The following is a 15,958-nucleotide window of genomic DNA, read 5'->3' as shown; positions in this document are numbered from 1 at the left end:
GCATGGCCATAGGGAAATGTATTCCCCTGAACTGAACTCAGTCCGTATGAGCCTATGATGGGTGAGGATCGAGGAATCTGCTGGTTCGGGTACCCTTACTTTAGAACCAACCCTCATATAGTAGACTTAGGAACTTAACCTAGGTAGAGCCACTCCAAACCCTAGTATCTACCCGATTAGGTACTTTTTGTTTTCTGTGCTTGCTTATGTTTTGTACTAACCCTTCTTGTTGTGTTTTGATTATGATTGCATTACATTGCATTTGCATCTTAGGAAAGAGATATGGACTCAAATCCAATTACTAAATTAGAAAGCTTGTCATGGAATACGAATTCCTTGATAAAGTGGAAACAATACGACTTCCCAAACATATTCTGAGAAACACAAGAATGGCGATGGAAGAGTTCGTGACCTTGCTTGGTGGCCTGGGGATTCGAGACGATTGTCCAAAAGCCTTCAACAAGCTGACGAGCCTTATGAAGATGGGCAGATGATGGATCACGACCAAGATCAAGAAAATGAGCTAGCAATGGCATATATTGGTGAGATTACTTCAAACATGCGGATGAAGAAAAAATCGATGTTGTTTCTTGGAATATGAGGGTGAGGTCGTACATGTATCCGTTTTATGTAAGGGAATTTGCTTTCTAGAAAAGTCTCCTAAATGTAATTGAATCAGAATCAACGTCTCTTTAGGCATTCATTTCATGCATTTGCATTACATCGCATCATATGCATTAGACTTTCACGAAGTGACCCTAATTATGTAAAATTATTTCAGCTAATCTGGAAAACCAATCAACCAAACATCCTTACGGTACTCGTCGCAAAGCCAAAGAAATGGATCAAAGATTAGAGAAACTGGAGCAAACGCAAAAAGAGATGCAAGACCAGTTACAGGTGCAAATGAAAGAACATATGGAAAAGATCCAGAAAGACATGGCACAAAAGATGAAGGAGTCTCAGGATGAACTAATGACTAAATTGACGCAATTAATAACCAAGGGAGTGGATAAAAGGAAAATCCTGTGATTTGCGATGAAGAAGGAAACAATGATGAGCCACTTTTTTCTCCAGGATACGCGCCTCCGCAAGCGCAAATTCAGATTGAACCACATCCACGAAGATCTTCTGTCTCGATTAGACCTCAGCACTTTCAAGGTGACGCTTCAATACCGAAGAACCTTCAGGTCAGATCTGGTTCTAATCCTGACGATAATCTGGTTGTCCCGGACTTCGATGAAGTAGCGGAGAAAGACAAGATGAAGGAGGAGTTACCAAAGCAGTTTGAGGAGAAATGGAAATGGATTGAAGAGAAGTTTAGGGCGATAGAAAGTATCGACGGCATTCTTGGAATAGATGCGAAAGATCTGAGTTTAGTTCCGGATTTGATACTTCCTTACAAATTCAAGATGCCGGAATTCGAGAAATATAATGGGACCAGCTGCCCAGAAGCTCATATTACTATGTTCTGTAGGCGTATGGCCGGATACGTCAACAACGACCAACTGCTCATACACTGCTTTCAAGATAGCCTCACAGGGGCAGCGTCTAAGTGGTACAATCAATTGACGCGTATCCAGATTAGCTCTTGGAAGGATTTAGCACAAGCCTTTATGAAACAATACAGTCATGTAGCTGATATGGTCCTTGACAGAATTACCCTTCAAAATATGGAGAAAAAGCCTAATGAAAGTTTTAGGCAATACGCACAAAGGTGGAGGGAGGTCACTATTCAAGTTCAGCCGCCACTCCTTGAGAAAGAAATGACGATGCTCTTCATCAATACATTGAAGGCCCCGTTCATCACCCACATGTTAGGAAGTGCTTCGAAGAGTTTTTCAGACATAGTCATGAGTGGTGAAATGATTGAAAATGCCGTGAGAAGTGGAAAGATTGATGCTGGAGAAAATAATAGGAGGTCAGACTTAAAGAAGAAGGAAAATGAGGTGAGCAATGTGAACACCTACAACAAATCGATTACACAGCCAAGAAAGGTGATTACTAGTCAGCAAGGTTCATCTAGACAAGAATCGTATGTGAAGCAAGGCACTGAGAACCTTCAATTCACGCCAATTCCGATGTCATATAAGGAGTTGTATCAAAGCTTATTCAACGCACGTATTGTCGCCCCTCTCTACACGAAACCTCCACAGCCACCGTACCCCAAATGGCACGATGCGAATGCACATTGCGAATATCATGCGGGAAATACGGGGCATTCCATAGAGAACTGCATAGCCTTCAAGAAACTGGTTGAAAAGCTCATCAACATGGGTGTAGTCAAGTTTGGTGATTCATCTAATGCAGAAAATTCGCCACCCAACCATGATTAACAATGGGGTGAACGCAATATATGAGAAAGTGTTGGGAAGTTTTCACATCAATACCATATATGAAGGCATAATTGAAAAGGGATCTTGTTAGATGTCCGCCTTTATAAACCTGGAGTGCTCCAAGCAATGAGCTTGTAGAAGAAATCTCTGTAGTTTTTAGAGCTTATTTAGAGTAATGTTCAGAACATTTTTGCTGTTTTAGCCTGAAGCGATAGAAATTCCTTTGTGAAATAGGCTAATGTCGAACGTCATTATTCTAATAAAATACATCTTTGCGTTCCTTTTTGAGCCAATATTCTTTCATTCTTTTTGATTATTTCAGTCTGTTGGATTTTCTTCCACAACATTCATTCATAATCATATCGTAAATAATCATTCATAAATTTATACATTCTTTTGTATATTCCTCGGTGCTTATTATGGGTCCTCAGATATCAATAACATGAATGAAACTGCTACAAACTCAGATTTTCCACTTGAGCGAGATATGTGTTTAGAGGGATCTCACGACTTTGAAGATGACACAGATCGTAGCTTATCTCCAAACTTGATGAGGATGGTAGAACAAAAGGATAAACAGATCCTACCTCTCAGTGAATCATTAGAAATTGTGAGCTTGATGAAGACTAGAATTGACCTGCATACAGAGACGAAAAATTCAAAGATGTCTTTGTATGATCATGCCAGGGTATCCCTCGATTCTTATAATAAAACCTGCACAACAGCACGATGTCAGGAATTTACAGTGCGAACGATGCAATTCTTTGCCGGGGCAATACCGTTCTCGTCAATTCAGCATAGCTTTGCCCATTTGAAGTCGAGTTTCTATTCCTTCAAGATGTTGCTGGATTTTATCCCGATGGAAGAAGAAGATCAAAAGTTTCCAGTTGTAGTTTTGCCCTAAAAGGCTCTATAAAGGAAATTCGATATCAGAGAAGATCCTTTGAAGGGGATAACAAGGACTTGCCTAATCCCAAGAGTTTAGATCCGATTCAAAAACAAGAAAAAAAAACAAAATCAAAATCAAATAAAAAATAAAAAAGAAAAAGAGAAATCAATCAAAGTCAAAATAGAAATAAGAAAAGTAAAGAAAGAAAAGAAGAGGCCAAGGCGAAAAACCAAAAGGGGCGCTTTGTGACCAAAAGTGGTTTGAGTTGAAAACCCAAAAAGGGTGACTCAAATTTTGAGCAAAATGGGGCATGGACATCACCATTATCGAAGACTTCTAATGGGCATTGCCTCACTATTGAGATCATTAATTACTTCATCAAATGGATAAAGGCTACAGCATGCGTCAATGTCATCATATGCCAATATAGAAATCCAGAGACGATGGTATGGGAAAATGTATTGAACTGGAATGACAACATGATAGTTGAGGCTGTAATCGGTTCAAAATCAGACATCACAGTTTGTCACTGTATTGTAAGACAATGAAGTTCAAAAAAAAAAAAGATGAATAATGAAAATGGAAAATGAAAAGAGTAAAAATGGAGAGGCTAAGGGGAAAACCCGCAAAGGGCGCCTTAGGCCAAAGGGATCTGAGCTGAAAACCCGAAAAGGGCGGCTCAAATACTGATCAAAATGGGGCATGAGGTGATATAAGCTGCTAAAGTTTTGTTCATATTGAGGCATGTGTTGATCTTGCCATGCCTGAATCAACAGGAAAGGATAGGCGACATCTTGGGGCATCGACAGAGCATTGTAGATCTCCTAAACACATGTCCAACTCAAAAGGGTCTTCAGAAAGTTTGTATAGAGAAGTTCAAGCTGTGATATCTGGGGCACCCAATTCTCATGTTATTTGTTGTTCTTGGAATACTTTTTCTTTCTTTCCAAGATATACATTCCCAATTAATTCTTTTGTTGTCCTTCTTCACTATTTTCGATAATTTGTTCTTTCGAGCTATGCTCAGAACCAACTTTATTCTTATCCATTGTTATGACCTTTTTGCAAGCATTGGAATAATGATTAATGGACTAATAAAACTTTCACAAAGGAAGTTTTGCATATTACTCTGAAAAGTTTCTAAATAATACAGGAACCTGAAACAGGACTATTGTTTAGAACATGCCAAATTGGAAGGTTGGAAATTTGAGAAGGAAGAGTCTAAGTTTGGACTTTCTCTTTGGATTTTGTTGACAAATGCAGTGATTGAACAAAATGACAAGATGTCGTGTCAATGAAAAAGCTTAAATAAACAAGCAAGCAATGATTGTTAGGCAATAGGAAGAGGTTACCTCAGAGAAGAGAGCCTTCATTTGTGCATGAGTCTTTGAAACGACACCCTGGAAATGGTGTAAGGGGGACCAGAAAGATTAAGATCCTATATCCTTGAATTGTGATAAAAGAGGATTGAGGAAAAACCATATTTCTACCCTTGGATTGTAGAGGGAGAATGATCGTACAAATTTTGTGCCCTAGTGGATTAAACTTTAAGGTTTACCGTGAGGGCAATCGGATTAAGTGATTCTTTGGATATGCTAGCCGAGCAAGAAGGTGGTATAGCACGTCAGTAATAAAGCCTTAATATGCTTTTGTGTGATGATAACCTAAGCGTTAAGGAATCATTTTCATGACATTTTGCATGTCATTCATACACATCTAGTTAGGAGCATTTGATTCGTTCTGATCATGTCATCCTAATCTCTAAGCATAATTAGGTTCATAAAATAGAACATACAGGTCATGTTCCCTAGAGAACAAATCAGTGAACATCGAAAACAAGCCTTGCCTTCATTGGTTGCAGTGGAGCTGGTTAAAGAAGCAGATCTTGCCCTCCTGCATTAATAGCGAAGCAGATCGAGAATAAAACCTTGCCTCCATTGGTTGCAATGGAGCTGTTTAAAGATAGCAGATCCTGCATTCCTACATTAACAGCGAAGCAGATCGAAGACACAAACCTTGCCTCTCTCGGGTGTAGCAGAGCTGGTTGAAAACAGCAGATCTTGCCTTCCTGCATTAACAACGAAGCAGATCGAAGACACAAACCTTGCCTCTCTCGGTTGTGGTGGAGCTGGTTGAAGACAACAGATCTTGCCTTCCTGTATTGACAGCGAAGCAGGTCGAAGACACAAACCTTGCCTCTCTCGGTTGTAGTGGAGTTAGTTGAAGATAGTGGATCTTGCCTTCCTGTACTGACGGTGAAGCAGATCGAAGAAACCAGATCTCATCTCCCTAAGCAGTAGTGGAACAGATCGCATCAAGTCTTATCTCCCTAAGCAGCAGTGGAGCAGACGAAAGAATAAATCCTATCTCCCTGAAGTTACAGTGGAGCGGATTAAAAACCACAAATCTCATCGCCATAGAGTTGCAACAGAGTAGATTGAAGCCGTATCTCTCTGAACTGCAACGAAATGGATTGAAGCTGCAAGTCAGAACACTCTGAAGTGCAGTGGAGTGGATCGAAGCAACAAGACAAAGTGGACTGGAGTGAAGCTACTTGAAGAAAAGCGTCAAGAGGAGTCCAGACTCGGCGAGACCGGCAAAATTGGGCTTTCTTAGTCTTGCTCTGTTCTCGTTACACGACAACGAGCAAAGAGGGGCAGCTGTTACAGCCCATTTTGCCCGGGCTTAAGGCCCAACTACCCACCAAACAACCCATTAACCCAAACCCATTTCTACCAGCCCAATAAACAAAAAATAGAGAAAGAAGAAAACCTAATCGGTCCTGACTACTGCCGCCGTTCCTCTGACCACCGACGCACGGCCTCACCTGCTCCACCAACTCCTCTGACTCCCTGCAAGATGAAACCAAACACGCAAAGCAGAGACAAAAATAGATAAAGAACTCATGTAAAATGACTATAAAAAGCCAAGCAAAATCGGTTGTAAGGGGGGGCTTTTAGTTTTCTTTTTTCTCTCCGATTCTTGTAACAAAGAACAGTTTAAGTAGAAGAAAATATAAAAACTAAATTTCAAGGTACTTCTTCTTGTTTTGTTCGGATTCTTTTATTTCTTCATTTTTTTCAATCATATATATATATAATAGTTTATATTTACGAAATAAAAAAAAGTGAAATTTTTTACCTTTTCGAATTTCCGCACTGCACGCGGTGGCCGGAGCACGGCGGCCGACGGCGATCCTCACGCCGGAATCTGGCAATGCCCAGCGGAAGCTAGAGAGAAAACAAATTTTTTAACCCCTTTTTTTTAAAAACAAAACTGCTGAAATGAAAAAAATAAAATTTTTGGGCTTTTATACTGTTAGCGAAACGACGTCGTTTCATCTGGATGCTTAGCGCCAAAACGGCGCCGTTTAGCCCCATTACCCGCGCATTGACCCGACCCGCAACCCAGGGTCCGCGTGTTTTTGTGCGGGTGGGTTATTTGCGGTCCAGGTCCTTCCGCATTTTCAGTTTATTTCGATTTGGCCCTGTTGCTTATTTTTAACCTTTTTTGAGATTTACCCATAGAATTTTGCTTTGTTTTCGATCAGGTCCTTTCCCATCAGCGCATTGAAACGGACATGTGTCCGAATTTGTCCTTTTTTCCATTTGGTGCTCCTCTTTTATTTTACTTTCGATTTGACCCCGAATCTTCGTCCTATTTTCAAATCAGTCCCCTTTGTATATTGTTGCTATTAATTAATTTAATAATAATATTATCAGTATTTTTACTACTATTATTATGTTAATACTGTTATTTATGTATTTTTACTATATTATTATTCTTATTTATCTATTAATATTGTTGTTCATTTATTAATGCATGATTATTATTGTATTCTTTTTCTTATTATCACCATGTATTTATATATACTTTTGACCCCCAAGCTTCACTATGTATAATGTACATACAAACATTTTGTCTTTCTATGTTTTATTTATATATATAATATATAATATACATACGTGTAGTACCATCCATACATTTTTTTGTATAATTTCGAAATACATATATACATACATTAATATACCTTCATGTGAATATTTATATTTCATATGTTTTACCTACTTAGTAGCTTCAAAATACATTAATACATACTCGATATTTCATACATTCTATATTATTACAATTATTCATAAAAACGTATACTATTCTTTTCTTAAATCTTTTTCTATGTTTTATAGTTCGTATATACGTATTTTTTATATTCTAATACAATATGCATATATATATAATATCTATGTACGTTTTGTAAATATAATATACATACAACATTCATACATATCTTTAATCTATATATATACATGTATATATTTTACATTTTTGATTTGTTATTCCACATGCTCATTATTGTTTTAAAAGAATGTTTCATTTTATTCATTCATTTATTTGATATTATGTACTTGATTTGTTCTTATGTTTATTTATTTCATTTTTGGTGATGGTTAAATACCTTATGAATTCATTATTATTTTGTTATGTGCATTAACCTCGTGTTCATTTTACCCCGATAATCAAAACCGTTTCAAATAAAAACATGTTTAGATTCAAGAAGGTCATACCTAACGTATTGGGTTCCGATTTCTTCGTTGAATTTAAATAATCGAGATTACTCTTTAAAATGATAAAAAGCTCGTTATCAAGAATTCAATATGTTGTATCCTAACGGCATTGGATGTGACACGTTGTTTTCCTCGAGACAGGATTTTTCAAAATAAACGGAATATAATGTTAATATTTTAAAAATGTGCCCTAACGTATTGGTTGCGATTTTTTCGTTTGATAAACATTGAATATCTTTAAGCTTATTACACGTTTTTTCTCAAACTCAGTTAAACAATTGGGAATTAAAAAAGGATCGTGTCCTAACTTACTGGTTGTGATCCTTTCTAAATCCAAGATAATAAATATCTTTAAATAAGCATTTTTCATTCCATATCGGGTTTGAGATATTGTGTCCAATTACTGGAATGGTTCTCTTTCTCGAATAACGGATCCCCTTTTTCTCGAAAATTTTTAACGTTTAATACAAGGATCGTATTTTTAAAAATTCTTCAAAGTTCAATCTCGACATTAAGACATTAACTAATCAACTAGGTACAATTCGGGCGTTACGAGGGTGCAACCCTTCCTCGTACGTAACCGACTCCCGAACCCGTTTCCTAAATTTCGTAGACCAAAACCGTTGTTTTAATAAGATCAAATTATTTATTAAAAACAACATCTTTCCAAGGTGACCCAATCACACCCCAAAAAGGATTGGTGGCGACTCCCGTTTCATTTTCAAAACCCAAGCTGACCCCGTTTTCATCCAAAAAATGGTGTCAACAGACGCCATGCCATCCCTTCTGGAGGTGGGGGTAGAATAATGGTCTCCGCTCTATCAGCTGCATTGAAGGCAATAAACAGGTCACCCTTTAATTGAGATGCCTCAGAGCTCAACTGGCCCTCTGCTTTATCAGCTTTCAATCTCATAGCCAGGAATTTGCAGGAGGGGTCTTCCCATCCTGGCGGTGACCGATTGCTTCCATGCCATTCAATGTTTTCTTCTTTGAGAAAGTTCCTTTTTTGAAGGAGGTCACTTCGCCTCTTTCTAAGCGAAATCAAGAATGAGATAAACTTTGTTGTTTGAATACCAAAACCTGTTGTCATGGTATTCCAATCTAAATGTTTTCTGCTACCACATGACGGGGAACCACTGGAAGAGTGGCCACATTCATCTCCCATGTTAAGAACAGGAATGCCCAGCGAAATGTACAAAACAAAGAGAAAATTACGAATTTGTTTCAGTCTTCTTTCGAGCACAGCAGTGTTACTTGTAGGTCCTTCTTCCCCACAGTTCCAACTTACTTCTGAAGCTAATTCAGCATTACTATAGCTGACCAAGTCCACAAGAGGAAGTCCAAAATTCCTAGCAATAAAATTGAATGAAAATGCTGGGCCTCGGCCATCAGAGAATATGTCCCCGCTCCCACAAAGCCGTGTAGCAAGACTACTCAGGGCGCCTTGGCCTCTCAAAAAGTTCCTTATATCGGAACAAAACTTTGTATTCATTTCTGCCCATTTTTTCCAATGAGGAAAACGTATCTCCTTTGGCATCTTGTCATATGGATCCCAGCAATCTGCAATGATTTTAGTCATGGACAGCACTGGTTCAAAAGCTATTGCTTCAACCAAAGGAGGACGAGACAAGCGTTCACCATGAACCCCTCTCAACAGACATGAAGCATTGATGAAACAGAAACCATCAATGTGGAATTCAGTCACCCAATGCCGAAGGCTATCTAAAATCAACTGTTGAACAACAGGATAGTTACAATTCAAAGCATTTCTAGCTTCTAAATCTTCAACACTATTCTTGTGATAATAGGATAAATCATCAAGTCCTTGCAGGGCTCCACCCTCAGCAGTATGGGTAAAAACCACTTCCAGGAAGATCTCTATCCCATTGGCATGCAAGCTCTTAACCATCCCCTTCATCGAGTTGATAGCAGATACAGAACCATTAGAAGGTCCATACAGGTTTGCTGGTGAAAAGAAATGACATGGGAAATATGGTCCCTTCTGCTCATTGAATGTAAGTATTGGCTCTAATAAGACAGCATTAATGCCGAGATCTTTTAAATGCTGTACTTTCTCAGTTACACCTGAGAAAGTCCCTGCCACATCAGCTGGTAGCTTACTAGATTTGTCTTTAGTAAATTGCATAACATTCAACCGATACACCAGTAATTGTTCCAAAGGTATCTTTGGAGAAAGATCACCACTCCAGTCAAAAGCAGGCTCCTTGCATAGTCGCCCAAGGTGTTTCGGGAGCAAACCAGACTCATGATGATTAGGAATGGAACTCCCAATTATTTTAGCATAAGGATCCAAAAGAACATGTTTTGCATGGAATGTGTCCCTGTTTCCCTTGCACCGATAACCATAGCTCACAAAAGTCCATGCACCTTCTATTGAAGCATGCCAAATATCACCAGTCCGATTAACGTAAGGATCAAGGTCAAGCTCTAAAGCAGGTTCTTCAGATGCATTATCATCATACAAGCACAGGACCAAACTTTCTGCGTTTCTTGAATAAACTGCAAAGTTCATGGAACCATCTGTTGAAAAGGAAAGACCCAATGGAGCTGGATACCCTTGATCTAAACCAATCGGTACACAAAAACTAGACTTCCTATGACTCCTGATTTCTAAGCCACTTGAACTTACACGTGATGAAGCTTTCAGCAAGAACGATAAGTAGCATGGGACTTCTTCAGCTTCAAACTCCAACTCAAGTGCCAACTCACTGGAAGACCTTGCTATAAATGGGGTTTCAATGATCTGGTTTATTATATCACGATTGGATCTGTACAGACCTCCACTTAGCTTCAGGTGGCTGTCATCACTGGAAAACTGCAGGGATGAAACTTCAATATCTACTACATATTTGACACTTCTTTTGCAAACAAAAACTTTGACCTGACCACCAGTTTCTGTTCGAAAGAGATAAGTCGATTGCTTTTGAAGTTCATCAACTTGGCTAGTTTTATTGACTGATTCTTCAGCTTGCTCAACAGAAACTCGTGCTGCAGCAAAGCATCTCAAACCAAGACTCCAACGAGGAGATTGAGCGACATTATGTACAACTTCTCCAGGTAAAAGCTTTCTTCCTACATCTATTCTCTGAAGGCTCTGTCCCACTTTGCTTTTACAAACACAACTGGTAACAGCCGATTTAGACAGTTCATTGGCTCCCAAGTTTAGGCAATGGGACCCTATTGTATGGAAAGGAGAAAGAGTAGCCATAAAATCTTGCAGAAGAAAAAGGATTCTGAACCAGAGAACAGCACAGAAACTTCTCAAGGAGGATAATTTTTCCTTACTGAATTAGAGATATCTTTCTGCTAGAAATTAGAAACGAGTTAGCTTACTGAATCAGTAAAACTTAAACAGAATAACTGTTTTCGTCAGGTTTAGATACCAAAGCCTTAAGAAACATTCAGACCCAGAAAGCAATCAAATACATGTTAACGAATGCAATTGCGGAACATCAACAACTCCCCAAAGAAGATCGATCAGATACATAACTAACATAAAGAAAGTAGATAATGCATAAAAGAAATGAAGGTTTTACATGCAAGAAAATCAAAAGAAAGAGAAACCCAGATCAATTGCAGCCTAAGAAACTATGGGAAATTTGAAATATGAAGTGCTGATAATAAAAATGAACTGATTCCCAGTTGATAAAAGAAACGTACAGTAGCAGTAATAAACCCAGATAACCAAGAAATCAATAGAATAAAGTAGCATACCAGAAGCAGAGAAAGAGTAAATTGAAAGTAGAACTTACAGCATTGGAGACTATCAGCCGAAATTGATTAGTGATCAAAGTCGGAGTACTGAGTACTGAGTACTGAGTTAAGGAGAGCGAGTTAGCAGAGAATGAGAAGAAAAAGAGAGAATTGGGTGAAGTTAGTTGCAGTAACCGAAATCAGTGTAGAGTTGTCGTTTCTTGGACATTGGAATTTATAGCTTCCGCAATGACCGCACAACGCATTCGTCTCTGATCTACGCTCTTTCTTTCCTCAAGGCATCGTTGTGATTTGTAACTTAAACGGTGCGTTTTGGTTCCAACAAATAAAGAGATTTTTTTCTTGTTGTTCTCTGTTTTCAGATAATAATTTTCTTTGACTTGTTGTGAGGAAAGGGGATATTTTCTTTCTTATGTAGTAATGATTGGTTATAGAGAAATGTACGAACGGTCCATAATATTAAAAGTGTCCATCAACTAATTCATTTTCTTTTCTTAAATAAAAAGTTAAATTATTAAAGCTTCTATCCAAAAAAATATTAAACTATTAAAGAGTTTGCTTATTTTGAAAAAAATTGAAAAAATAAAGATTTATTTGGATGTTAAATAAAAATATGAAATTTGTTTAAATAAAGTATCTCTATTTTGAATCTATTAAAAGTTTATCAAATTAAAAGAAACATGTAAGAAGAATTGAATTGAAGAGAATATCTTAATCAATTGTTAAGGTATTTTAACATTCAATCAAATTCGATAATTGAGATAAACAATCACTTTATCACAATCAAACTCAAAGATAAAATACAATCCGATCTTTTACCTACTATCACACAGTGTGGCTAGTCATTGTTTTGCAACTCAAGTGTTCAGGGACTCAATAGGCTTCTGAGTTGTTATTTGTATTGACAACACAAATTAATCTAATTTCCATTTTAAAAGTCATATAAGGTGTATTTTACCAACCAAACAATTTAATGTTTTTCGTTTATGTTGAAGCAGTGTTCATAAGTTCATTCAGAACAATTTGTTTGTTAAGCTTTTGTTCGCATCTTTTGGCTACGTTTCATTATACAATCTTGTTGTATTTTTATCTACAAGAGATAGTAGATATGAGCAAACTGTTACTGACATGCTGTTTATCCTCTTAATCTACTATGAACGTTGAGCGTTAATGTCCTCTTGTCGGAAGGTGTTGTTTTTCATCAGGAACAACGAGGGCTGTCGAAGTGGTTCTGCCTTGAAAACTGGATGTTACATAAGCATCTTAAGGTAGGCTCTCTAGTTTAGGTTAGGCTCTGTTGCCCGTTTAGGGTATCTTTGGTATTGCATCTGTGTTTTATAATAAAAGAGTCACCAAGACAAAGAAAGGAAGAAATATGTATTTTTCCTAAACTTGATCCAAATTAAATGGCTTCATAGAAACTCTAGAATTCCAAAGTGCATGTTACATTTTAGCAGTATCATGTATAATCTTCCTTTATATTGATGTTTCATCAAGTTTAAACTCTTTTCTTTTAAAAGATTAATGTGATCATAAAGCAAAGAGTCTCATCTGACTGCACGAGAACCTTACAATGCAGATTGGAAAGGCCCTTGAGTATACATGAAACAATGGTCAAATAGGAAGAGGAAGAGTCGCAATTGGTTTTGACTTTCAAGGCTCTTTGTGCTCACAATCCCATTAGAGAAGTTGAGATATTAGTACCTAAGAGACGTGATGCACATGGCCAATGAGCCTCCTCTTTCTTTGTGTCCGTTTACCTTGCAATGAACAGTTGTGAACTAAACAGTTTTACACATGAGGGACATTTCTGCGTATACCTAAAGCAGGCATATTGAATATTGGCGATATGCTCATTGTAGCAAAAGAGAGGTTGTCTTATGGGAAGGTGCCCTATCAAGGATGTGCTATACTTTTTTACTTTATATTTTCGACCAGTATGTTGAGAATGCCCTTGGATTCACTCGCTTAATATTAATCAAGGATCTATTTCTTCATTTGGATTGGTTCATGTACGTATTGTACACTATGAAATTCTATGTTATTTCCGATTCATTAAATTATGTATGAAAGGAAGGCAAACATGCTTATGTATATTTCAGCATTTATTTAGCATCTAATGGAATGAAAGGAAACTTAAAAAGCTTTATATAGCTTAGAAATGCAAAGACAATAAAATATTAGGTTGAATAGTGTACCTGGTGACGAAATACCACATAGGAAAAAGCAAAGAAGATGATGACAAAAGGAAGAAGTACAGGTGTGACGGCAGAGTAAACAAGTCCAAGCAAGAAATACAATTGTATCTTTGGTTCATATGTTGCAAAGTTCAAACAACCAGGATCCATTGCTTCCTCCCTATCTTGTTCTGTTTTCACTAAAAACATATTTTTCAGGTGGAAAATGACTAACGGTACTAATCTGAGGATTTCTGCAGCAATCCCCGCCCATCCATCAACCATTATATAAGTAATGAAAAAAGTGGCTTTCATTGGGATAGATTCACCAACAGTTTTTGGAATCCTGCAGTACAATATCTCTAGTCAATCACACTTCCATATTCTGGTATGTTAAGATAAAATAGCATGATATAAATAGCATGAGAGGAGAGGTTGGATCTCAGGGTGCAGACATAATGGTATGCTTATCAGCATAGCATCAACTCATAAACACATGAATGAGGATCATGACAGAGAAAAGCATGCACTGTGACTGAAAAAGTATGATAGGAACTAAAGAGTGAAAAAGTGAAAGAAAATCAGTGGCCCAGCATGGATTAAAAACTATGAAGGTAATATGTCTCAGTTCTGGTCACAAAAACATCGAACGGATTTATAAGAATACCTAATGAATTGGCATGTTGGAGTCCAGTACAAATAACTAAATGTCTTTCAGAATATATAGCAATCATTGCTTCTCAAACTTAATAAATTTCTTGTCGCAGTAACCTGGGTTTTTAACCCCCAATTTGTCTCAGTATTCAAACTGCATGTGTATATCATAGTATTAAACGTGTTACCCCGTCCATTTTTTTTGGAAAGAGTTTGTACATACTCTGTTAGAGGCTGGTGAAGGAAAGTTTTAAGCTGCTGAAATGCCGTGCCAGTGATATACTCAGTACTTTATGAGAGGATAGGTGATTTTCAGTGATTTTATCCAAGAATGCGCTGATGAATCCTTCTACCTTGGATCATCTAAGATGTGGGATGGAAATATTTTGTATCCCAGGAGACTTGTGAGATGACGATTCCTGAAATGCATTTTCCAACAGTGAATTATTATACATCATTCGTCGTTATAATTGAAAGGAATGTAAGCCTAATATTATGTCTAAGATATCAGCCTGTGGCGAAGATCAGGTAATAGACCACAGCTGCTAATATATTCATTTCTTAACTTTTTCTCCCTCCCATTGAGAGCAGTTTGCATTAAGCAGGTGAAAATATTCTACAGGTTTTCTCTGGAATACAACCAAAAGAAGTTTAACTTTTCAGCATTGCAAAGCCAAGAAATTTAACTATTTTATGTTGCAATAACAGGAAGATAACGGTGCAAGTGTGTCATAGGTCAAGATAACAGTTAAATACTCTTTCCCATAAATATTAGTGTGCAGATGCCCCTTCTGCCGCTGAAAATGGTACAGATGGAGGTGCAGGTCATTGGTCAAACATATGACGATTATGGAGGATGAGGCATAAAGAATGCGCCTTAGAACAACCTGAAGGAACTTAGTTCATTAGGGCAGAAGGAACTTCTCATCCTTCATGGTGGATTGACAAAGCTATAGGTCATGAAGAGAAAATAAGAAAAAAAGTGTGGCCATGACACTTGAATGGGATCATATGATGAGTTCTCTAATAACCATCACAGTGGGGATAAGGTATTGAGCCACAGACAGGCCAGGCGCCGCCCATTCGCGGACTTTGAATTAGAAACCAAATGACGCTTCTCAGAACTTATGGCCTTTGGATCACTCAGGACTTTTTGCTCTTCCTAAAAGCTTCCTATCATAAAACCACAATGAACAACATTACTAGTTTGTCCCTGAACTAAATTACCGATTAACTAAAAGGGGAAGAAACAAACAAACTCTCATTTGTCTGTCTTTGACAGCATTTACCAGCTTCATGTTTTTTTGGTATTCCTTATTAAGAGAAGAGAAGAAAAGAGGAGTATTGAGAATCATGAGTGTTGTCCTTGTGGAAGGTAAACTATAATTATATGCATCTTATTAGTATTGTTGCCTTGCTCCTGCTCCAAATTCTACTTCCTTAATCGATATAAATTGAAATCGGAGAAAAAAAGTTGGCCTCATCGTGTCATGTGGATGATGTGGTTTGTGGAGATATGTATACGGCAAGGGGAGTGCGTCTTAACCTAGGAGGAGACAGAACTATTAGCCTGAATTTCCAAAAAGATAAGACTCTTCATTGAAA

The 15,958-nt window shown here is 37.6% G+C and overlaps 1 protein-coding gene across 1 annotated transcript; it reads right to left on the bottom strand.

Annotated features, from left to right (window-relative positions):
• Window positions 1–8,351: 8,351 nt before the first annotated feature.
• On the bottom strand, window positions 8,352–11,863 carry LOC107923869 (isoamylase 2, chloroplastic). The gene is made up of 2 exons (XM_041109494.1): window positions 11,561–11,863; window positions 8,352–11,111 (listed from the first exon to the last, which is right to left on the bottom strand). Exon 2 carries the CDS (start codon window positions 11,014–11,016, stop codon window positions 8,533–8,535), a length of 2,484 nt encoding a protein of 827 aa, XP_040965428.1. The 5' UTR covers window positions 11,017–11,111; window positions 11,561–11,863; the 3' UTR covers window positions 8,352–8,532.
• Between the last annotated feature and the right edge of the window lie 4,095 nt (window positions 11,864–15,958).

This window comes from Gossypium hirsutum, chromosome D13, assembly GCF_007990345.1.
Source record: "Gossypium hirsutum isolate 1008001.06 chromosome D13, Gossypium_hirsutum_v2.1, whole genome shotgun sequence".
Taxonomy (NCBI): domain Eukaryota; kingdom Viridiplantae; phylum Streptophyta; class Magnoliopsida; order Malvales; family Malvaceae; genus Gossypium; species Gossypium hirsutum.
This window is presented reverse-complemented; position numbering and strand designations above follow the sequence as displayed.

Coding starts and splice junctions, on each gene's coding strand:
- LOC107923869 (XM_041109494.1), bottom strand. CDS start 11,016: ATGGCTACTCTTTCTCCTTTCCATACAATAGGGTCCCATTGCCTAAAC.